At 47.7% G+C, this 25482-nt stretch overlaps 1 protein-coding gene across 6 annotated transcripts in view; it reads right to left on the bottom strand.

Annotated features, from left to right (window-relative positions):
- The window catches only part of ZNF512 (zinc finger protein 512), a 398138-nt gene that overhangs the window by 99827 nt on the left and 272829 nt on the right, over window positions 1-25482 (bottom strand). For all 6 annotated transcript variants that reach the window (XM_069233556.1, XM_069233557.1, XM_069233558.1 and 3 more), the window contains 3 exons: window positions 16014-16181; window positions 13704-13901; window positions 7087-7188 (listed from right to left, as the gene is read on the bottom strand). In XM_069233556.1, the coding sequence (XP_069089657.1) occupies window positions 7087-7188; window positions 13704-13901; window positions 16014-16181 (468 nt within the window). The remainder of the gene's footprint in view (window positions 1-7086; window positions 7189-13703; window positions 13902-16013; window positions 16182-25482) is intronic.

Here is a 25482-nt window from a genome sequence, read left to right as displayed (position 1 = left end):
ATCCTCCATCTTGCAGATGGAGGATTCCCCCAATAGGGTTAGGATTGTGACCCCCTCCCCTTGGGAGGGGGCACAAAGAGGGTGTACCCACCCTCAGGGCTAGTAGCCATTGGCTACTAACCCCCCAGACCTAAACACGCCCTTAAATTTAGTATTTAAGGGCTACCCTGAACCCTAGAAAATCAGATTCCTGCAACAACAAGAAGGACTGCCTAGCTGAAAACCCCTGCAGAGGAAGACCAGAAGAAAACAACTGCCTTGGCTCCAGAAACTCACCGGCCTGTCTCCTGCCTTCCAAAGAACTCTGCTCCAGCGACGCCTTCCAAAGGGACCAGCGACCTCTGAATCCTCTGAGGACTGCCCTGCTTCGACGACGACAAGAAACTCCCGAGGACAGCGGACCTGCTCCAAAAAGACTGCAACTTTATCCAAAGAAGCAGCTTTAAAGAACCCTGCAATCTCCCCGCAAGAAGCGTGAGACTTGCAACACTGCACCCGGCGACCCCGAATCGGCTGGTGGAGAACCGACACCTCAGGGAGGACCCCCGGACTACTCTACGACCGTGAGTACCAAAACCTGTCCCCCCTGAGTCCCCACAGCGCCGCCTGCAGAGGGAATCCCGAGGCTTCCCCTGACCGCGACTCTCTGAAACCTAAGTCCCGACGCCTGGAAAAGACCCTGCACCCGCAGCCCCCAGGACCTGAAGGACCAGACTTTCACTGCAGAAGTGACCCCCAGGAGTCCTGCTCCCTTGCCCAATGGAGGTTTCCCAGAGGAAGCCCCCCCTTGCCTGCCTGCAGCGCTGAAGAGATCCCTTGATCTCTCATTGACTTCCATTGCGAACCCGACGCTTGTTCTAACACTGCACCCGGCCGCCCCCGCGCCGCTGAGGGTGAAATTTCTGTGTGGGCTTGTGTACCCCCCGGTGCCCTACAAAACCCCCCTGGTCTGCCCTCCGAAGACGCGGGTACTTACCTGCTGGCAGACTGGAAACGGGGCACCCCCTTCTCTCCATTGAAACCTATGCGTTTTGGGCACCACTTTGAACTCTGCACCTGACCGGCCCTGAGCTGCTGGTGTGGTGACTTTGGGGTTGCTCTGAACCCCCAACGGTGGGCTACCTTGGACCAAGAACTGAACCCTGTAAGTGTCTTACTTACCTGGTAAAACTAACAAATACTTACCTCCCCTAGGAACTGTGAAAATTGCACTAAGTGTCCACTTTTAAAACAGCTATTTGTCAATAACTTGGAAAGTATACATGCAATTTTGATGATTTGAAGTTCCTAAAGTACTTACCTGCAATACCTTTCGAATGAGCTATTACATGTAGAATTTGAACCTGTGGTTCTTAAAATAAACTAAGAAAAGATATTTTTCTATATAAAAACCTATTGGCTGGATTTGTCTCTGAGTGTGTGTACCTCATTTATTGTCTTGTGTATGTACAACAAATGCTTAACACTACTCCTTGGATAAGCCTACTGCTCGACCACACTACCACAAAATAGAGCATTAGTATTATCTCTTTTTACCACTATTTTACCTCTAAGGGGAACCCTTGGACTCTGTGCATGCTATTCCTTACTTTGAAATAGCACATACAGAGCCAACTTCCTACACCATGCCAATGCAGATGGCCTTTCCAGGTTCTTCCACTTAGAAAATGAAGACTCTCTTGGGAAAGGTTAGTCTCATCCTCTTTCGTTTGGGGGGGGGTTGTGTAAGGAAATGCCTCCTTGGCATGGTTGCCCCCTGACTTTTTGCCTTTGCTGATGCTATGTTTACAATTGAAAGTGTGCTGAGGCCTGCTAACCAGGCCCCAGCACCAGTGTTCTTTCCCTAACCTGTACTTTTGTATCCACAATTGGCAGACCCTGGCATCCAGATAAGTCCCTTGTAACTGGTGCTTCTAGTACCAAGGGCCCTGATGCCAAGGAAGGTCTCTAAGGGCTGCAGCATGTTTTATGCCACCCTGGAGACCTCTCACTCAGCACAGACACACTGCTTGCCAGCTTGTGTGTGCGAGTGAGGACAAAACGAGTAAGTCGACATGGCACTCCCCTCAGGGTGCCATGCCAGCCTCTCACTGCCTATGCAGTATAGGTAAGACACCCCTCTAGCAGGCCTTACAGCCCTAAGGCAGGGTGCACTATACCATAGGTGAGGGTACCAGTGCATGAGCATGGTACCCCTACAGTGTCTAAACAAAACCTCAGACATTGTAAGTGCAGGGTAGCCATAAGAGTATATGGTCTGGGAGTTTGTCAAACACGAACTCCACAGCACCATAATGGCTACACTGAAAACTGGGAAGTTTGGTATCAAACTTCTCAGCACAATAAATGCACACTGATGCCAGTGTACATTTTATTGTAAAATACACCCCAGAGGGCCCCTTAGAGGTGCCCCCTGAAACTTAACCGACTATCTGTGTAGGCTGACTAGTTTTAGCAGCCTGCCACAAACCGAGACATGTTGCTGGCCCCATGGGGAGAGTGCCTTTGTCACTCTGAGGCCAGTAACAAAGCCTGCACTGGGTGGAGATGCTAACACCTCCCCCAGGCAGGAATTGTCACACCTGGCGGTGAGCCTCAAAGGCTCACCTCTTTTGTGCCAACCCAGCAGGACACTCCAGCTAGTGGAGTTGCCCGCCCCCTCCGGCCAGGCCCCACTTTTGGCGGCAAGGCCGGAGAAGATAATGAGGAAAACAAGGAGGAGTCACTGGCCAGTCAGGACAGCCCCTAAGGTGTCCTGAGCTGAGGTGACTCTGACTTTTAGAAATCCTCCATCTTGCAGATGGAGGATTCCCCCAATAGGGTTAGGATTGTGACCCCCTCCCCTTGGGAGGAGGCACAAAGAGGGTGTACCCACCCTCAGGGCTAGTAGCCATTGGCTACTAACCCCCCAGACCTAAACACGCCCTTAAATTTAGTATTTAAGGGCTACCCTGAACCCTAGAAAATTAGATTCCTGCAACTACAAGAAGAAGGACTGCCCAGCTGAAAACCCCTGCAGCGGAAGACCAGAAGACGACAACTGCCTTGGCTCCAGAAACTCACCGGCCTGTCTCCTGCCTTCCAAAGATCCTGCTCCAGCGACGCCTTCCAAAGGGACCAGCGACCTCGACACCCTCTGAGGACTGCCCCTGCTTCGAAAAGACAAGAAACTCCCGAGGACAGCGGACCTGCTCCAAGAAAAGCTGCAACTTTGTTTCCAGCAGCTTTAAAGAACCCTGCAAGCTCCCCGCAAGAAGCGTGAGACTTGCAACACTGCACCCGGCGACCCCGACCCGGCTGGTGGAGAACCGACACCTCAGGAGGGACCCCAGGACTACTCTGATACTGTGAGTACCAAAACCTGTCCCCCCTGAGACCCCACAGCGCCGCCTGCAGAGGGAATCCCGAGGCTTCCCCTGACCGCGACTCTTTGAATCCAAAGTCCCGACACCTGGGAGAGACCCTGCACCCGCAGCCCCCAGGACCTGAAGGACCGGACTTTCACTGGAGAAGTGACCCCCAGGAGTCCCTCTCCCTTGCCCAAGTGGAGGTTTCCCCGAGGAACCCCCCCCTTGCCTGCCTGCAGCGCTGAAGAGATCCCGAGATCTCTCATAGACTAACATTGCGAACCCGACGCTTGTTTCTACACTGCACCCGGCCGCCCCCGCGCCGCTGAGGGTGAAATTTCTGTGTGGGCTTGTGTCCCCCCCAGTGCCCTACAAAACCCCCCCTGGTCTGCCCTCCGAAGACGCGGGTACTTACCTGCAAGCAGACCGGAACCGGGGCATCCCCTTCTCTCCATTCTAGCCTATGTGTTTTGGGCACCACTTTGAACTCTGCACCTGACCGGCCCTGAGCTGCTGGTGTGGTGACTTTGGGGTTGCTCGGAACCCCCAACGGTGGACTACCTTGGACCAAGAACTAAGCCCTGTAAGTGTCTTACTTACCTGGTTAACCTAACAAATACTTACCTCCCCTAGGAACTGTGAAAATTGCACTAAGTGTCCACTTTTAAAACAGCTATTTGTGAATAACTTGAAAAGTATACATGCAATTTTGATGATTTGAAGTTCCTAAAGTACTTACCTGCAATACCTTTCGAATGAGATATTACATGTAGAATTTGAACCTGTGGTTCTTAAAATAAACTAAGAAAATATATTTTTCTATACAAAAACCTATTGGCTGGATTTGTCTCTGAGTGTGTGTACCTCATTTATTGTCTATGTGTATGTACAACAAATGCTTAACACTACTCCTTGGATAAGCCTACTGCTCGACCACACTACCACAAAATAGAGCATTAGTATTATCTCTTTTTGCCACTATCTTACCTCTAAGGGGAACCCTTGGACTCTGTGCATGCTATTCCTTACTTTGAAATAGCACATACAGAGCCAACTTCCTACACGCACACTCCTACAGTAAGTGAGAAACACTCACTAAAGAAATCTGAGCCCAATTTATAAAAATAACACAGACTTTTATATAAATTTAGATACCAAGATCACCATAATCAGGCGAGTACTTTACGAAATATGTATTTTTTAGAGTTTGCAAAAGTTGACACAGTGCAGGTTTCAGATGCAGTAATGTTATCCTATGGAGGAATAATAAGCACTGCATACAGGTATAGTACAGCAACTTATGGGACCAATCTACTGGACTTAGGGTAACTATGGGGAAAGGTCCAAGGCCACAAGAACAGCTCACCTCGTGCAGCACTGGGGTGGCCAGGTACAGTGGTGCAGCTCAGCGTTGGATGGCCCGTTTATGGGGATCGGTCCGGCCACAAAGTTGCTGCAGAGGTGAACTGAGAGTCTAGTCCAGGGAAACCAGCAAGGGGGTTCAAACCTTGTGATGCTTGGGCCCGTAGGGACACCAGTGGTCCTGTTCTCCTCCGTCTGGGGCGTCTGGGTGTAGAGGTGGTTTGGACCGTCAGGTTTGCAATCACCGGTGCCAGTCACAGTAAAAAGGTGGGGAGCAGGGGTAGTTTATGGGGCCAGGCACAGAATCAGGCTGCAGGCATGGACTGGGGGATCTAGTGTAACCGAAATAATGAGTGGGTTGAGGTCTCTCAAGTCTCATGGACAAAGGGACACCTGTGCTGGTCTTGTCCTCCATCCAGGGTGACTGGGTGTAGTGGACCGTCAGGGTCTCCATCACCGGAGGCGGTATGGGGGGGCGGGGGGGCCGTCTGCAGACAAAGGATGCAGATGCCGTCGGGAAGTTCACAGTGGGCAAGTTTAAAGTGGTTCTCGTCTCTAGAGGTCCTGAGAACCACATCTGACACCACTGGCCTACTTCAGCCCAGGCTAGATGGCTCGGGTGCAGTAGTGATGTCTGGAATCAGGTTTTGGCAGCCCCAGTTCTCACAGTTCTTTCCTTGGTTGCCTGCGGATGCAGAGAAGCAGCTCCTCTACTCCAAGGGAGTTCTTCTTGTCGATATGCGAAGCACTGGCAGATCTACCAGTTTCTTGGAGGCTGCAAGGGCAGAAGAGGTCAGTTGCTCCTCGAGGGTTGGGTGCAGCAGTCAGGCTGGCAGGGTAGGCGCTAAGTCAGTCATGCTCCTCGGTCAACAGACTCCTTTTGTGTCTAGCGAAGATCTGAGGTCCTGGTATCACTGGTGCCCTAACTACTCAATTCTGGGGGTGTTAAGGGGAGTGAAGGGTAGTAGCCAATGGGCCCCTTGCCCTTGGTATCACTACACCCCCTAAATTACCACTTCCTTTGGGGAGTGGGCATCACCCTGTTCCAGAATTCTTAATACCACTGCATGCAAGATGGTGGAATTCCTAAGGCTGAATTAATTTCAGGCTAGTCACCCTAGGGGTTTGTCCAGCCTGCAAATGCAACACACCTCCTGCATAGCTAAATTTCTCACCTGTCAAAGTGCCAAATGGGCCCTGGGGCAGGGGTTTGGCTTCTCTCTTCTGAGTGAAGCCAGCACATTGGTGTCTAAAACACTGCCTTTCCCCTCCCGATTCTCTCTCCTCGCCGCCCCAAGCATCTTTAAGGATGTGTGATTCATAATGTTCGATCACTAGATGTTGGATATTACTATACTCAGTTGTGGCGCTCCCTATGATGACCAGTTTGGTTGTAGATGGAGTAACTGGGATGGTGGTCAATAAATATAATCCTAAACTTGAATCACAGGACAACAAATATGCATAACTAATCAAAGGTAATAAAATAAAGTGCTACAAGAGTAGCTGCAGAATATGAAAAGCATGCTACAAAGCTATATGCTTACTGTGCAGCAAAATGTCCTATTCCATGTGGCAATGTGCTGGGGTCTCAAAGAGTGACTGCACATTACATACTTCAAAGAAGTGTTAAAAATACAAGTGTAGTTTATTGCTGTTAGCTTTCCAAGTGTCCTACTAGATTGAGATACATTACTATTGAGTCTCAAGATAAATTCAGCACGTCTTAGGCTTCCAGAGATGTAAGCATTTTTCATCTCTTAGAAATCTGAAACTGTTTATTTATTGGGAGATTTAAACTCTATTGGTAAATACAAAACACAGAAACAGCGTATTTCCAAAACTGGCTTCTTTGACTATATTTAAAGTGAGAAGGATTCCAGTAACATCATGTTATGTCTGGTTACACGTGTTGTAAGGATACGGCAAGTCACTGAGGGGTTACCTGACTACGACCAAAAAGCACTCATTTATAAGGCATAGCAACAACACATGCCTAGATGTTCAGGTTAGATCATTTAGAATAGTGTAGTCTAAAGTTTAAGAGGCTGATAAGTGCTCTATCCAGAATCTGCTGGCCCTGCAGGAGACACTGCGATGTGGCAACTGAACTGCAATAATTTATCATGCTAGAGCGATTTTGTCATTTTCTTTTTAAAGGTGAATAACGATGGCACAGACGGACCGTAACAAGAAAGTACGAGACAGTTTGATGTCCTCCATGCACTGTTTTTGCTTAAATATCAGCTGTCACTGCTGTCAGCAAAACTTTAAAGAGGCAGAAAGTCTTTCTTTATTCAGGTCTTAGTCATGCAGAAATGCCATTATCACTGAACATCACCCCGTAAGTCAGACTTCCACCTGACTACACACGCACCTTGTTCGGACATCGGATTCTTCGATATGCTTTCATTTCAGACCTCCACTTGCGTATCACCTCCTGACTGAAGGCAGGGAGCCCTGGGCGGCTGTACTTTAACTAACAGAAAAACCAGTAAAAACACAACATCAGCACCAAGGTGAGTACTCAATGGACATCACAGCTTCTCAAAGGATGTCAGGATGCAGTCACAAAAAGCTAATTGCATCGTGGATGAACGTCATCTATTTACACAGTTTTGTGTATTATATGTACATAACGTATTCTGTAAGAATTATAGAAATTTGTTAGGATTCAAACTAAGCGTGAACAAATCTGAAATCTTAGGAATAGACACAGAGGAACAATTAGATAGAATATGAAAATGTCACTTACCCAGTGTACATCTGTTCGTGGCATCAGTCGCTGTAGATTCGCATGTTTTGCATAGCTCGCCATCTGGTGTTGGGCCGGAGTGTTACAAGTTGTTTTTCTTCGAAGAAGTCTTTCGAGTCACGGGACCGAGTGACTCCTCCTTTTGTCTCCATTGCGCATGGGCGTCGACTCCATCTTCGATTGTTTTTCCCCGCAGAGGGTGAGGTAGGAGTTGAATTGTAGTAATAGTGCCCATGCAATGGAGTGACTAAGTATGTACCTATTTAAGGTTGAGATGATACATATACAAATAGTTGAAGGTAACTTCCAAACTGCTACAGGCTCCCGGGGAGGCGGGTGGGCACATGCGAATCTACAGCGACTGATGCCACGAACAGATGTACACTGGGTAAGTGACATTTTCAGTTCGATGGCATCTGTCGCTGTAGATACGCATGTTTTGCATAGACTAGTAAGCAGTTATCTTCCCAAAAGCGGTGGCTCAGCCTGTAGGAGTGGAAGTAGTTTGAAATAATGTTCTTAATACGGCTTGACCTACTGTGGCTTGTTGTGCGGATAACACGTCTACACAGTAGTGCTTGGTGAATGTGTGAGGCGTAGACCATGTGGCTGCCTTACATATTTCTTGCATTGGGATGTTTCCTAGAAAGGCCATGGTAGCACCTTTCTTTCTGGTTGAGTGTGCCCTTGGTGTAATGGGCAGCTGTCGTTTAGCTTTAAGGTAGCAGATTTGGATGCATTTAACTATCCATCTGGCTATACCTTGTTTTGATATTGGGTTTCCTGCATGAGGTTTTTGAAATGCAATAAATAGTTGTTTAGTTTTTCTGATGTTCTTTGTTCTGTCAATGTAATACATTAATGCTCTTTTGACATCTAATGTATGTAGTGCCCTCTCAGCTACGGTATCTGGTTGTGGAAAGAACACTGGAAGTTCCACTGTTTGATTTAGATGGAACGGTGAAATAACCTTTGGCAAAAATTTAGGATTAGTCCTTAGGACGACCTTATTCTTGTGTAGTTGTATAAAAGGTTCTTGTATTGTAAACGCCTGAATCTCGCTTACTCTTCTTAGGGAAGTAATGGCGATGAGAAATGCAACCTTCCAGGTTAGGAACTGTATTTCGCAGGAGTGCATGGGTTCAAAAGGTGGACCCATAAGTCTAGTTAGGACAACATTTAGGTTCCATGAAGGAACAGGTGGTGTTCTTGGTGGTATAATTCTCCTAAGGCCCTCCATGAATGCTTTAATGACTGGTATCTTATATAGGGAAGTTGAATAGGTAGTCTGCAGGTATGCAGATATTGCTGCAAGGTGTATTTTAATGGAAGAGAAAGCCAGGTTAGATTTTTGTAAGTGAAGCAAGTAACCCACTACATGTTCTGGAGTTGTGTGTAATGGTTGTATTTGATTAATATGGCAGTAGCAAACAAACCTCTTCCATTTACTTGCATAGCAGTGCCTGGTGGATGGCCTTCTGGCTTGCTTTATGACTTCCATACATTCTTGGGTAAGTTGTAAGTGCCCGAATTCTAGGATTTCAGGAGCCAGATTGCTAGATTCAGCGATGCTGGATCTGGGTGTCTGATCTTTTGGTTGTGTTGTGTCAACAGATCTGGCCTGTTGGGCAATTTGATGTGGGGTACTACTGATAGGTCTAGCAGCGTTGTGTACCAAGGTTGCCTTGCCCAAGTTGGTGCTATTAATATGAATTTGAGTTTGTTTTGACTGAGTTTGTTTACCAGGTAAGGAAGGAGAGGGAGAGGAGGAAAAGTGTAAGCAAATATCCCTGACCAGTTCATCCATAGGGCATTGCCTTGGGACTGTTTGTGTGGGTATCTGGATGCGAAGTTTTGGCATTTTGCGTTCTCCTTCGTCGCAAACAAGTCTATTTGAGGTGTTCCCCAGAGTTTGAAATAGGTGTTCAGAATTTGGGGGTGAATTTCCCATTCGTGGACCTGTTGGTGATCTCGAGAGAGATTGTCTGCGAGTTGATTTTGGATCCATGGTATAAATTGTGCTATTAGGCGAATTTGGTTGTGAATTGCCCAACGCCAAATTTTTTGTGCTAGCAGGCTTAACTGCGTGGAGTGCGTCCCCCCTTGCTTGTTTAGATAATACATTGTTGTCATGTTGTCTGTCTTGACGAGAATGTATTTGTGAACTATTATTGGTTGGAAAGCTTTTAGTGCTTGAAAAACTGCTAGAAGTTCTAGGTGATTTATATGCAGTTTTGTTTGATGTACCTTCCATTGTCCTTGTATGCTGTGTTGATCGAGGTGTGCTCCCCACCCTGTCATGGAAGCATCTGTTGTTATTACGTATTGTGGCACTGGGTCTTGGAAAGGCCGCCCTTTGTTTAAATTTATGTTGTTCCACCACAGAAGCGAGAGGTAAGTTTGGCGGTCTATTAACACCAGATCTAGAAGATGACCCTGTGCTTGAGACCACTGTGATGCTAGGCACTGTTGTAAGGGCCTCATGTGCAGTCTTGCGTTTGGGACAATGGCTATGCATGAAGACATCATGCCTAGGAGTTGTAATATCATCTTTGCTTGTATCTTTTGTGTTGGATACATGCGTTGTATGATGGTGTTGAAATTTTGAATTCTTTGGGGACTTGGAGTGGCTACTCCTTTTGTTGTGTCTATTATGGCTCCTAGGTATTGTTGTACCTTGCACGGCAGAATGTTGGATTTCGTGAAGTTGGCGGTGAACCCTAGTTTGAAGAGGGTTTGTATGATCTGATTTGTGTGATTTGAGCACTCTATTAACGAATGGGCCTTGATTAGCCAGTCGTCTAGATATGGGAACACATGTATTTGCTGCCTTCTGATGTGTGCAGCGACTACTGCTAGACATTTGGTAAAGACTCTTGGTGCGGTTGTTAATCCGAAAGGCAGTACCTTGAATTGGTAATGTATTCCTTTGAATACAAACCTTAGGTATTTCCTGTGCGATGGGTGTATTGGTATATGGAAATACGCGTCCTTGAGGTCTAAAGTTGTCATGTAGTCGTGTAGTTTTAGCAATGGTAATACTTCTTGTAGTGTGACCATGTGAAAGTGGTCTGATTTGATGAATGTGTTCACTATTCTGAGGTCTAGGATTGGTCTCAGCGTTTTGTCCTTCTTTGGTATCAGAAAGTACAGTGAGTAAACTCCTGTGTTTATTTGTGTGTTTGGCACTAATTCGATTGCATTCTTTTGCAATAGTGCCTGCACTTCTATCTTCAGGAGATTGGAATGATGTTTTGTCAAATTTTGTGCTTTTGGTGGTATGTTTGGAGGGAATTGTAGAAATTCTATGCAATAACCATGTTGGATAATTGCTAGAACCCAAGTGTCTGTAGTGATTTCCTCCCATGTCTGTAATAATGACTTATTCTTCCCCCCACTGGTGTTGTGTGGAGGGGGTGAGTGACATGTGAGTCACTGCTTAGTAGTAGGGGTTTTGGGGCTTTGAAATTTTCCTCTATTCCTAGGGAATTGCCCTCCTCTATATTGTCCCTGAAAACCTCCTCTGTACTGTCCCTGGTAACTGGACGGTGTTGCCTGTGAGGTGCTGGCTTGTGTGCTGTGACCCCGAAACCCCCCTCTAAAGGGTGTTTTACGGAATGTGCTGTAATTCCCTCTGCTCTGCGGGGAGTAGAGTGCGCCCATGGCTTTAGCAGTGTCCGTGTCTTTTTTGAGTTTCTCAATCGCTGTGTCCACTTCTGGACCGAACAGTTCTTTTTCGTTAAAAGGCATATTGAGAACTGCTTGCTGAATCTCTGGTTTAAATCCAGACGTTCGGAGCCATGCATGCCTTCTGATAGTTACAGATGTATTAATTGTCCGTGCAGCTGTATCTGCAGCGTCCATGGAGGAGCGGATTTGGTTGTTGGAAATGGTCTGTCCCTCCTCAACCACTTGTTTTGCCCTATTTTGTAGGTCCTTGGGCAGATGGTCAATGAGATGTTGCATCTCATCCCAATGGGCTCTGTCATAGCGCGCAAGTAGTGCCTGGGAGTTAGCGATGCGCCACTGGTTTGCAGCTTGTGCTGCGACTCTCTTACCAGCTGCATCGAACTTGCGGCTTTCTTTATCTGGGGGTGGTGCATCTCCAGATGTGTGGGAGTTGGCCCTTTTCCTAGCTGCTCCTACAATGACAGAGTCTGGTGGCAGCTGTGTAGTGATGAAAGCCGGGTCTGTAGGAGGCGCCTTATACTTTTTTCCCACTCTTGGTGTGATTGCCCTACTTTTGACCGGCTCCTTAAAGATTTCTTTTGCGTGCCGGAGCATACCAGGGAGCATAGGCAGGCTTTGGTAGGAGCTGTGGGTGGAGGAGAGTGTGTTGAATAAAAAGTCATCCTCGACCTGTTCTGAGTGGAGGCTTACATTGTGAAATTGTGCTGCTCTAGCCACCACTTGAGAATACGCAGTGCTGTCCTCTGGTGGAGATGGCTTCGTAGGGTATGCCTCCGGACTGTTATCTGACACTGGGGCGTCGTATAAGTCCCATGCGTCTTGATCTTGGTCACCCTGGCTCATGGTGGTGTGAGCTGGGGAATGTGATGGAGTTTGTGCTGGTGAGACGTTAATCACAGGTGGAGGAGAGGGTGGTGGGGTAACTTTTTTCACCACTTTTGTTTGTGGTGTTTGTTCAGTTTGGAACTCCAATCTTCTCTTTCTTCTAATAGGGGGAAGGGTGCTTATTTTTCCTGTCCCCTGATGTATGAAAATACGCTTTTGCGTATGGTCTACATCAGTTGAGTGTAGCTCTTCCTCAAACCTATGCTTTTGCATTTGGGAGGTTAGCGAGTGCTCTTCTGTATAAGAGCCTGAAACTGGGTCGGTTGCAGTTTGTTTTGGCACCGAAACCCTGTCTGCATCTTTTTTCGGCTCCGAGGTGACTTTTTTCTTTTTCGGGGCCGAAACCTCTCGGCGTCGATCTTCTTCGGTGCCGCTGTCTCGGCGTCGAACCGTGTCTACACCGGTATCTCGGTGTCGATGCTTGTCTCCAGCACTTTCTCGGTCCCGAGAAGGCTGCGTGCCGGTGTCTCGACCGGAGTCGGACGATCTCGGCACTGTTTGGGCCTTTTTCGGTGCCGACGGTCGGTCACCGAATTTATGGGTCGAGCCATGGCCTGGTGGCAGTGGCGTCCCCTGGGCCTTGTAAATCTTCTTCTGAGTGGTTTTCGACGTCTTACTCACGGTTTGTGTATCGTCGAATCCTTCGGAGTCCGATTCTTGGATCGAAAAGGTTCCCTCCTCTTCTTGTTCCTCGAACTCCCGGTGGGCTGTCGGCGCGGACGCCATCTGAAGTCTTCTGGCTCGACGGTCTCGGAGTGTTTTTCGGGACGGGAACGCACAACAAGCCTCGCAGGTGTCTTCACTGTGCTCAGGTGACAGGCACAGGTTGCAGACCAAGTGTTGGTCTGTATAGGGGTATTTATTGTGGCATTTGGGACAGAAATGGAACGGGGTCCGTTCCATCGGCGTTCTTCTGCACGCGGTCGGGCCGACCAGGCCCCGACGGGGGATCGAAAAAATTACCCCGAAGGGCACCGGAGCTCTTCGATCTTAGACACGGTGTTGAATCTAACTACGCCGATCCCGAACGCAACAATACCGACGAAAATCTTCCGAAATTAGCTATCTTTCCGTTCCGAAACTCGGAGCGACAGGAACACGTCCGAACCCGATGGCGGAAAAAAAACAATCGAAGATGGAGTCGACGCCCATGCGCAATGGAGACAAAAGGAGGAGTCACTCGGTCCCGTGACTCGAAAGACTTCTTCGAAGAAAAACAAATTGTAACACTCCGGCCCAACACCAGATGGCGAGCTATGCAAAACATGCGTATCTACAGCGACAGATGCCATCGAACATATGTTTCAGGTAGGTTAAAGGAAAGGTTAAGTTTCTGGACATCTTTGAAATGCTCGCTATCCAGGGGCTATATAGAGAAAATTACCCTAAACTAACAATGGAAATAAAAGGTGACTCAAGATGCTGGCAGCCCCTCTGCATATTAAGGGTCTGGAGGAAGGCAGGCATTAAAGGTAATGTATTACCAAGGCTGTGATACCTATTCTAGGCCTGACTAACCCCATTTTCAAAGAATATAAAATAGGAACTACAAAAAGTGTGTAAGAACTTCATATGGGGGAAGCAAGATACCCAGATAGGACAGAAATATGATAAACAAAATGAGTTGGGGAACAAAACAGGGATGAGCTGCAGACCAGCCTTACCTTCCCATCATCAGGAACCAGGTCCTGCAGCACCTTGCGCTTGGGCCACTCTTTGATGAGCTCTTCGGTGGCAATCTCATGGAGGTGGTAGATAGCAACCTTCGCCGACTTCCTCTTGGCCCTGCCCATGCAGTCACTCTGCTCTTCCTTGATATCTTTGAGTTTCTCGTCTTCTGTAGCATCGCGGCGATACGACACCTTAAAAGACAAACAGCTGTAATTCAGATACTGATGAACATGGAGGAAGGTGAGGAAAAGGTGGCCAGCATTTACTCAAGCAGTGTCGCTTCTACAATATTTAAACTTCTCCTTTTGGTACCATGGAGAGCTGCACCATGATTTGGTTGGTACAGACCAAGGCGAAAACGTTATGCGCAGAGGCGAACAGTGCATGTTATTCCCATTACTATTTACCTGGACTCGCCACTCTACACCGCGCCTTATCAATCAGTTCACAACTAACCAGAAAACCTTACTAACTGATCTGGACCAATAGGAGGAGGTTGGCTCATTTGAAAGAGGGGGGGGGGGGGGGGGAGCCTAAAACAAAGGCTAGAACAGCCCACCGAGGCAGCTTGACAAAGTGCCTCTAAGCAGCAGTGCCTGAGCAGGCAGAAAAGCAAGTCCTCCTCCTGGCAAGAGGACTTCAGCTTTTCAGTAGGCAGGTAGGTCTTCCTTCTTTCACAGGTTCAGCAAAGCAGAACCCCAGATGTTTCCCAGACATCAGCAAAGTCTGGAGGGGCGTGGCAAAGCTGCACCCGGCCCACTGCTGGTTCTGTGTACTCTGCCCTACCCTGGCAGACATGTTTTTCTTGATCAACAAGCAGAAATGGTAATTCATCTTTTTACGATGCCCAGGCCTAACCAACCAAGTGTTTGTCAACATTCACATCTAGCTCAGCTGCCCAAGAGCCCTAGAGGTGGTTAGGTTGACTAAATGAGAATGTGGGAATGAGTAAACACAGGCCATTTCCTAAGTAATGCAAATCCCAGCAGATGAGAGAATGGGGGTGTTTTTCCTCTGGCAGGAAAACTAAAGATACATGAGCAGGGCGTAGCTGGCTACTTCCTCCTTGTTCACATGCAAGCCTCAGCCTGAAAAATACACTCAGCCTCATACTCAGCAATCGCATTGAGCCGCATAACAACTGCAGTGTAATGGACACCACCCACACTTTATTCACATGTTGCAGGCACACAAGTAAACAACACTCACGAGCACAGAAGCCTCTTGTGCAGGCCCCACATATCCTGAAGTTAAAGGATCTTGTAATGTGTGGCAGTGGAGACATTAAAAGGGGGAGGGGGTAGAAGGAGGGTGGCAGAGAGTCTTCCTACTTGGGTACTGATAAAATAAGGCCTGATCCAAAAACTATGTATAGGTCATGTGGCCACCACTGACAGAACCAACATACAATGGGAAGAGGGGTCAGCATTTTATTTTCAAAAGAAGCGTGCACTCCCCAAGCCTTATCAACATCACAGCCAAAATTTGAAATGTTACAACTGTGAAGTGGGAGTGCTAAAAGGGCAAGGCACCGTGGATTCGTAGCCATGCATACCTATCCCCCTGAATTTGGTGTTAGAGGTCACTACCAATATTTGTATTGTGCAATGAACAGATCTTCCTCCAGTCTGCCCTCATGGGCACTTTTTATACATTTTGAGGTATTCCGAATGCTGTTAAATATCAAGCATCAGGGCGTGGTTTCGGAAAGAACTCAGAACTAGCTGGGAACTAGCTGTTGCAAGCATGTTGCGAGCATGTGTGTACAGGATATGTGCTGGGAGACAAAGACCTAACCACAGCAGAACTGGCATGATTTTGTCCTGAGGCCTATAGAAGGTCAGATACACCTTGCACCCCCAGTGCCCCTCTTTGGGAAGGTCTCTTTGTAGCCTCTACATTATGAGCTGCCTCTGACCATGACGGCTTATCTACTCAAGATAGTATATCTATGCCCGGCCATTTAGCAGCCTTACAATCAGCAGCCACATGACTACTTCCTACTGCGCAATACACAACACATTAGAAAAGTGGATACTGAAAACAATGTGGCTTCAGGTCAATGAAATGGAAAAGAAAAAAAGAAAAAAAAGACAGGGATGAACTTTCTTTTTTTTAGTCCCAGAAAAGCTAAGTAAATCAGTAACTGTTTATTTTGGACAAAAATTGTATTGATTGTGAGACAATTGGGGCAGCGAGGAGACAACTTACAAGGGATGGAGTGAAGCAGAGGATCAATCCATCACATGCAGATTACATTTCCACACTAATGCCAGTGGCACTTGAACCAGGTGCATACTGACCGGGTCATGTTCCGTCTTCATATGATACATGAGGCCTGCCCTCGAGTGGTAAATCTTTCCGCAGTTATGGCACTTCAGGGCCATCTCTTCCAGCTCCGATTCTTTCTTCCCGCATTTCTTTGAGTGGTACAGGTATCCGACAACAGAAGTAAAGATGCTTGTGCAGCCCTGAATGGGAGAGGGGGCAGAATGGGAGATAAAATCAGAGATACATGCAGAAGCTAACTAAGAAAAACAAGACAGAAGTAAGAAGGTGCTAATTACTAGTGATATTGGCTCTGCAGAATGACAGCCTTGCACAGATTTAGAAGCAAGTACCATGTACCATCTGCCACCTCCCAGCAACATTCCAGGGCAGTCTTTAACTACTTACCAAGGTGCCCATCATCAGATTGTGTGGGACACCTCAAGAACAGTTCATCATCATTTACATTTAGGACGGCTGTATGACGTGGCTGTCAGCACATTGATGCTGGGGAGCTAGTCTTATGTCAGTCACTTATTCTTTGCCACTATGTGCTCCACCACAGGTCTATATGCTTGCAAGTCATGTCCATGTTCAAGAAAGACCAAATGAGATTCCCCAGATAGATTGTCTATGGCTGGCTGACCCACTTCTGTATTGGTGGTACTAAGTTTTTAAAGATTCTTTAATGTACTTCAATTTTGCCCTGAGGACAGAATTTGATCTTTGAGCTTCTCTATCATGTCGCACGGTGGCCTCACTCCACTGTCTTTCTTGTTATTTTTTAAAATCCCAAGTGCCACACCAAAGAAACAGAACACTCTGGCCAACACACTCCCCAGGCCCCATGGCCTCCTGGCTGTCTTAAACCTGTGGAGCAGAGAGTGGAACCCACTTCCGCTCTGCCAGTCGGTTCCTTGGCTGGCCCACATTGTCCAATGCTGGCGTGGGAGCTGATGTGATCATTCTCCTGCTCACTCCCCCCAGTCACGAGGAGCAAGAGGTGGCTTGTCTCGGAGGATTAAGCCCCGGCACATCATTGATTTTGGCAGGCCCGTGGAGATGGGGTTCCTGGAGTAGGACCACTTCAAAGGTATTTTTTGGGAAAGTGCCACCAAGTGGCACAAGAACGGTCCTCTGTCCCGCCAACCCCCCCTCCCCCCCCCCCCCCCACCACAACACCACCTACGCCCGGGTTAACCAAGATGTATCTTGGGACACATAGTATATTCTTGGACTCATTTTACTCTTGGTGGCCAGTGCCAGCCATCAGAAGCATTCTCTTCAAGCCTCCGGGGTTCTAAAAGGGCATTTTCTGTGGGGTGCTGGATTTCAGTGGCCCCCGCTTCAGACCTGTCATCTGCCTGTACTCCTAAGGCTCTGTCCCCTCTTTAGGGGGGTGCAGGGGAAGTCCTTCACAGCAACTCTACAGCAAGCAGAACACTCTCCCTACCGCATTCCCCAGGCCACACGGCCTCTTGGCCATCTAACAAGGCACCTGTGCGTTGGCAGTGGAATCAAGGGGCAGTTCACACAAGTTACAGGGGAACCATCCAGGGTCCCCCAGCAGGCCCATTGCCCCAACTGTTCCTCAGGAGGCATAATGGAGACGCACCCTAGTCCTGGGGGTCAGCTGGAGTCGAAGTCCTTAATCCTTGCAGGACATCAAGTGGCTTCCCCTTCCACATTGGAATTCTTTTGCCGTTGTCGCTATCAGGTCCAGTGTCTTCTCCTCTGTCTCCCACTCATGCAGAGGTTTTAGGTGGTGGTGGATGTTGCAGAAGCTGGTCACCGATGGTCACTCCTAGGATTCCACATCATCCCTCCACCCCGTACCAATTCTACTGCACAGCATTCTAGGACAATCCAGTATGGAGACTTCAAGTTGTCTGTGGAAAGAGCTCCCATGAGAGCCTCAACTCTGCCCCTAGCTGACACAGCTGCCTGAAGCCTTCCCACCAAAGCTTCAAAGGTGAACCCCCTCCCCAGTGTTGGTTACAGAGATCTGTCTCTTATCCTTTGTTTCCGTGGGAATGGGCTGCCCCAGGCTCGGTGCAGTGTGACAAGGTAATTAACAGATGCAGTTTTATCCCCATTCTTTTCGCAGGAACTGGATCTAGGCAGCCGATAGCTCTATTTTGTAGGGAGGCCTTTGACCTTCCTATTGGAGATCTGAATAATTAACTTGGCCCATTGGGTGGGGGGGGGGGGGAGGAGGGGAGGGTGTTGTTCCCTTGAGATTGCAGGGTTCCCTAGCTTTTGGTGCTTCTGAAGTATAACAGGAGGCTAGCCAACTAGCCCTTGAAGTCACTTCTTCTGTCCTGGAATAGGTGGAGCTCTTTTCCACGAGTGGGCACAGCCAGCAAAGCCCTCTTTCCGCAGGTGAAATCCAGTCTTTTGGTGCAGCCTCTTTGCTTGGTCCATGGAGGAACACAGCAGTCCTTTTTCTGTCAACTCTCCAGTTCAGTAATGATCTGAGAACTGTGTGTCTGGGGTGCCACTTTTATGCCAACTTCCAGTTTGTGGGAGGAGAGAAAACTCACTGGCCAACGGGGCAACAGTTCCAATGAGGAACTCACTTAACATCACTCCCTGGGGATTTGGGCACCAAAAAAAAAAAAAAATCAACAGATATCATAACCAGTCTCCCCCTGTGAGGAGCCCTGGAGGAAACCTCTGGGATGTACCCAGCATAATAAGCCACTCGTCATGGAAAACTGTGTTTCCCCCCTCTGTAGGAGATGCCAGCCTGTCTGCTTACAAAAAGGAGTAGGCAGGCAAAGCTGTGATCACCATTTGCTTCACTGTGGCGGTAGCCTCTTTCAAGCTGGGACATCTGTGGCAACCACCCAATATTCATCCTGCTGGAGGAGGAGAAGACATCTTCTCCCACCAGTAACTCTCTCTTTTTCCCCCGTTCCGGGAAGCACTTCACATTTCCTAGCAGGGGGATCGCATGTTTCTTGGGTGACAACTTTTGCAGAAAGACAGGAAAGAATGCCAGGGGTTTGGACAACAAAGTAGTGGCTATCTAAAGCTATCTTTCTATTAAACATCACTTATCCTAAATCCGACCTCAACAATAAGTCAGGTTTAATATAATAGTTAATTTGATATCTTGGAGCAACATCATTGGCGCTACCAAACGGAAGTTAGTACTTAGCGTGTTGGCTAGTGGAACTCCATGTTAGCCAAAGGGCAGTGAAAATAATTGTATATGAAAACAGCTTCAGATGTTCAAACAAAACCCTCAAAGCTAAAGGAACAAATGGCTAAAGAAAAAGACATCTAGTAAAAAAAAAAAAAAAAAAAAAATCAAAGCTGAAGTGACCAATTTGCCAAATAATTCTGTATACATTTAAAAATGTTTGTAAAAATGGCCAGTTATCAAAAGATCAAGAAAAAAAAATAAAAAAAAAAAATAATAAAGCAAAACAAGCAGATGTATATGACATACATTTTTAGGTGTGGTGTGAGGCACAGTCTTTTGATTTTACTAAAATTATACGTATCATATACTTGCTCAAAGGGGATTTCAGCCAGCTGTCATTTACATTTTGCTTTCACCCACTGCAGCATACAGCACGGGGCAATGGGTCAGCCTACTTAAGCCACCTGTTAACGCCACTCCGAGTGACTGCATTTTGCTCTTTCACAAGGAGCACATCTGCACACAAGGTAGTTCCCTTCAGTGCAAGTGTTTTTGTTTTAACCTTAGAATTACTTTAAAGTTACCTCTGTCCTTAGGGACTAATGTGATAGAAGGCTTCTCTTGATTTGAGTACAGGGCACAGTCCAGCTTTATCAGTTTCGGTCAAAGCTGTAGTAAATTCCTTTAGGACTGGGCTTTATTTATCCGGCAGCTGCTATTTTACGGAATACTGGATTGTGTCCATTTGAAACTGTTAGGGATTGAGTTATCCTCCTTCTACTACGTAATTATTATATCCATCTAATCCAATATGATACACAAAACAAAAGCTTCAATATTATAGGATGTGAATTCAGAAGCGGGCAATTCTGCAGGACACATTTATCATGGACTCTGTTTCACAAATGGCTCTTGAATAAACTTTGCCCTCGAGGAAAACAGGGCTCTAGGCCTTTGTGAGGTGTAATGAAAATGTCACTTACCCAGTGTACATCTGTTCGTGGCATCAGTCGCTGTAGATTCGCATGTTTTGCATAGCTCGCCATCTGGTGTTGGGTCGGAGTGTTACAAGTTGTTTTTCTTCGAAGAAGTCTTTCGAGTCACGGGACCGAGTGACTCCTCCTTTTGTCTCCATTGCGCATGGGCGTCGACTCCATCTTCGATTGTTTTTCCCCGCAGAGGGTGAGGTAGGAGTTGTATTGTAGTAATAGTGCCCATGCAATGGAGTGACTAATTATGTACCTATTCAAGGTTAAAATAATATATATACAAATAGTTGAAGGTAACTTCCGAACTGCTACAGGCTCCCGGGGAGGCGGATGGGCACATGCGAATCTACAGCGACTGATGCCACGAACAGATGTACACTGGGTAAGTGACATTTTCAGTTCGATGGCATCTGTCGCTTTAGATACGCATGTTTTGCATAGACTAGTAAGCAGTTATCTCCCCAAAAGCGGTGGCTCAGCCTGTAGGAGTGGAAGTAGTCTGAAACAATGTTCTTAGTACGGCTTGACCTACTGTGGCTTGTTGTGCGGATAACACGTCTACACAGTAGTGCTTGGTGAATGTGTGAGGCGTAGACCATGTGGCTGCCTTACATATTTCTTGCATTGGGATGTTTCCTAGAAAGGCCATGGTAGCACCTTTCTTTCTGGTTGAGTGTGCCCTTGGTGTAATGGGCAGCTGTCGTTTAGCTTTAAGGTAGCAGATTTGGATGCATTTAACTATCCATCTGGCTATACCTTGTTTTGATATTGGGTTTCCTGCATGAGGTTTTTGGAATGCAATAAATAGTTGTTTAGTTTTTCTGATGTTCTTTGTTCTGTCAATGTAATTCATTAATGCTCTTTTGACATCTAATGTATGTAGTGCCCTCTCAGCTACGGAATCTGGCTGTGGGAAGAACACTGGGAGTTCCACTGTTTGATTTAGATGGAACGGTGAAATAACCTTTGGTAAAAATTTAGGATTAGTCCTTAGGACGACCTTATTTTTGTGTAGTTGTATAAAAGGTTCTTGTATTGTAAACGCCTGAATCTCGCTTACTCTTCTTAGAGAAGTAATGGCGATGAGAAATGCAACCTTCCAGGTTAGGAACTGTATTTCGCAGGAGTGCATGGGTTCAAAAGGTGGACCCATAAGTCTAGTTAAGACAACATTTAGGTTCCATGAAGGAACAGGTGGTGTTCTTGGTGGTATAATTCTTTTAAGGCCCTCCATGAATGCTTTAATGACTGGTATCCTATATAGGGAAGTTGAATAGGTAGTCTGCAAGTATCCAGATATTGCTGCAAGGTGTATTTTAATGGAAGAGAAAGCTAGGTTAGATTTTTGTAAGTGAAGCAAGTAACCCACTACATCTTTTGGAGTTGCGTGTAATGGTTGGATTTGATTAATATGGCAGTAGCAAACAAACCTCTTCTATTTACTTGCATAGCAGTGCCTGGTGGATGGCCTTCTGGCTTGCTTTATGACTTCCATACATTCTTGGTTAAGTTGTAAGTGTCCGAATTCTAGGATTTCAGGAGCCAGATTGCTAGATTCAGCGATGCTGGATCTGGGTGTCTGATCTGTTGGTTGTGTTGTGTTAACAGATCCGGCCTGTTGGGCAATTTGATGTGGGGTACTACTGATAGGTCTAGCAGCGTTCTGTACCAGGGTTGTCTTGCCCAAGTTGGTGCTATTAATATGAGTTTGAGTTTGTTTTGACTGTTGGTAATCCAACCGGGCCCGAAACTCAGAGGGTGTTGCGGGATCTTGATGGCAAGGAGTTAATGCAATACCTCATGAACCGTACCGATCCAGTGAACACTAGCAGTGTGCTGCTGCACACTGCACACTGGGCCTGGGGCCGATACGCGTTGCAAAACGCAAAGGTCCCGCAGTACTCACCAAGGATTCCACTGCTGGCCCAACCGACATTAGCAAAAATAGCAGCCAAAGTGGGCCTGAATACATGGGGTAGCAGGGGCATACTTACACTAGGTGACATCTACCAGGACGGGCAACTTCAAACCTACGAAGCGCTGGCCGATAGATATGCGCTCGGCCGGGGAGGTTTCATAGCTTACGGTGCAATTCGGCAGGTAATGAGTGAGAGTTGGAGTAAAGGCAACTCGGAACCGGATACCTCCCCTCTGCTACACAAACTTTTGGGAAGCATAAACACCCCATCAAGCATTTCAAATATATATAATATCATCGCCGCCCAGGCTGAACACAAACAGGATCAGGCAAAAAACAAATGGGACTGCGTGCTACCGGAACCACTATCCCCTAATTCATGGGAACAGGCATTGAAACTGAATCGCGAGGTTTCACGCAACCCGCGTGTAAGGAAATGCCTCCTTGGCATGGTTGCCCCCTGACTTTTTGCCTTTGCTGATGCTATGTTTACAATTGAAAGTGTGCTGAGGCCTGCTAACCAGGCCCCAGCACCAGTGTTCTTTCCCTAACCTGTACTTTTGTATCCACAATTGGCAGACCCTGGCATCCAGATAAGTCCCTTGTAACTGGTACTTCTGGTACCAAGGGCCCTGATGCCAAGGAAGGTCTCTAAGGGCTGCAGCATGTCTTATGCCACCCTGGGGACCTCTCACTCAGCACAGACACACTGCTTGCCAGCTTGTGTGTGCTAGTGAGGACAAAACGAGTAAGTCGACATGGCACTCCCCTCAGGGTGCCATGCCAGCCTCTCACTGCCTATGCAGTATAGGTAAGACACCCCTCTAGCAGGCCTTACAGCCCTAAGGCAGGGTGCACTATACCATAGGTGAGGGTACCAGTGCATGAGCATGGTACCCCTACAGTGTCTAAACAAAACCTTAGACATTGTAAGTGCAGGGTAGCCATAAGAGTATATGGTCTGGGAGTCGGTCAAACACGAACTCCACAGCACCATAATGGCTACACTGAAAACTGGGAAGTTTGGTATCAAACTTCTCAGCACAATAAATGCACACTGATGCCAGTGTACATTTTATTGCAAAATACACCCCAGAGGGCACCTTAGAGGTGCCCCCTGAAACTTAACCGACTATCTGTGTAGGCTGACTAGTTCCAGCAGCCTGCCACACTAGAGACATGTTGCTGGCCCCATGGGGAGAGTGCCTTTGTCACTCTGAGGCCAGTAACAAAGCCTGCACTGGGTGGAGATGCTAACACCTCCCCCAGGCAGGAGCTGTAACACCTGGCGGTGAGCCTCAAAGGCTCACCCCTTTGTCACAGCACCGCAGGACACTCCAGCTAGTGGAGTTGCCCGCCCCCTCCGGCCCGGCCCCCACTTTTGGCGGCAAGGCCGGAGAAAATAATGAGAATAACAAGGAGGAGTCACTGGCCAGTCAGGACAGCCCCTAAGGTGTCCTGAGCTGAGGTGACTCTAACTTTTAGAAATCCTCCATCTTGCAGATGGAGGATTCCCCCAATAGGGTTAGGATTGTGACCCCCTCCCCTTGGGAGGAGACACAAAGAGGGTGTACCCACCCTCAGGGCTAGTAGCCATTGGCAACTAACCCCCCAGACCTAAACACGCCCTTAAATTTAGTATTTAAGGGCTACCCTGAACCCTAGAAAATTAGATTCCTGCAACTACAAGAAGAAGGACTGCCTAGCTGAAAACCCCTGCAGAGGAAGACCAGAAGACGACTACTGCCTTGGCTCCAGAAACTCACCAGCCTGTCTCCTGCCTTCCAAAGATCCTGCTCCAGCGACGCCTTCCAAGGGGACCAGCGACCTCGACATCCTCTGAGGACTACCCCTGCTTCGAAAAGACAAGAAACTCCCGAGGACAGCGGACCTGCTCCAAGAAAGGCTGCAACTTTGTTTCCAGCAGCCTTGAAAGAACCCTGCAAGCTCCCCGCAAGAAGCGTGAGACTTGCAACACTGTACCCGGCGACCCCGACTCGGCTGGTGGAGATCCAACACCTCAGGAGGGACCCCAGGACTACTCTGATACTGTGAGTACAAAAACCTGTCCCCCCTGAGCCCCCACAGCGCCGCCTGCAGAGGGAATCCCGAGGCTTCCCCTGACCGCGACTCTTTGAATCCAAAGTCCCGACGCCTGGGAGAGACCCTGCACCCGCAGCCCCCAGGACCTGAAGGACCGGACTTTCGTTGGAGAAGTGACCCCCAGGAGTCCCTCTCCCTTGCCCAAGTGGAGGTTTCCCCGAGGAACCCCCCCCTTGCCTGCCTGCAGCGCTGAAGAGATCCCGAGATCTCTCATAGACTAACATTGCGAACCCGACGCCTGTTTCTACACTGCACCCGGCCGCCCCCGCGCCGCTGAGGGTGAAATTTCTGTGTGGACTTGTGTCCCCCCCGGTGCCCTACAAAACCCCCCTGGTCTGCCCTCCGAAGACGCGGGTACTTACCTGCAAGCAGACCGGAACCGGGGCACCCCCTTCTCTCCATTCTAGCCTATGCGTTTTGGGCACCACTTTGAACTCTGCACCTGACCGGCCCTGAGCTTCTGGTGTGGTGACTTTGGGGTTGCTCTGAACCCCCAACGGTGGGCTACCTTGGACCAAGAACTGAACCCTGTAAGTGTCTTACTTACCTGGTAAAACTAACAAAAACTTACCTCCCCCAGGAACTGTGAAAATTGCACTAAGTGTCCACTTTTAAAATAGCTATTTGTCAATAACTTGTAAAGTATACATGCAATTTTTATGATTTAAAGTTCCTAAAGTACTTACCTGCAATACCTTTCAAATGAGATATTACATGTAGAATTTGAACCTGTGGTTCTTAAAATAAACTAAGAAAAGATATTTTTCTATAACAAAACCTATTGGCTGGATTTGTCACTGAGTGTGTGTACCTCATTTATTGTCTATGTGTATGTACAACAAATGCTTAACACTACTCCTTGGATAAGCCTACTGCTCGACCACACTACCACAAAATAGAGCATTAGTATTATCTATTTTTACCACTATTTGACCTCTAAGGGGAACCCTTGGACTCTGTGCATGCTATTCCTTACTTTGAAATAGCACATACAGAGCCAACTTCCTACACCGCGCTTCCGATACACACAGTTTAATTATGTGCATCAGACTTACCTATCACCTCACCGCATAACACGTATGTTTCCCCGGTCGCCGCAGACATGCCCTAGATGCGACACAGAAGAGGCCACATTCTACCACATGACATGGGAATGCCTCCCGATCCGGAACACATGGATAGAGATAATAACGTTGCTAGCGGAATGGACGGACACTACACTATCCCCCACTCCTGAGGTGTGCCTATTGGGCATAACACCTCACCCCAAGAAGCGCAAATATACATATAAATGCATTGCCTTGGCACTGGTGCTGTATAGACGCCTGATCGCCATGAAGTGG

This window comes from Pleurodeles waltl, chromosome 5 (assembly GCF_031143425.1).
Source record: "Pleurodeles waltl isolate 20211129_DDA chromosome 5, aPleWal1.hap1.20221129, whole genome shotgun sequence".
NCBI classification, from domain to species: Eukaryota; Metazoa; Chordata; class Amphibia; order Caudata; family Salamandridae; genus Pleurodeles; species Pleurodeles waltl.
The sequence above is the reverse complement of the archived record's forward strand: the minus strand, read 5'-3'. Positions and strand labels throughout refer to the sequence as shown.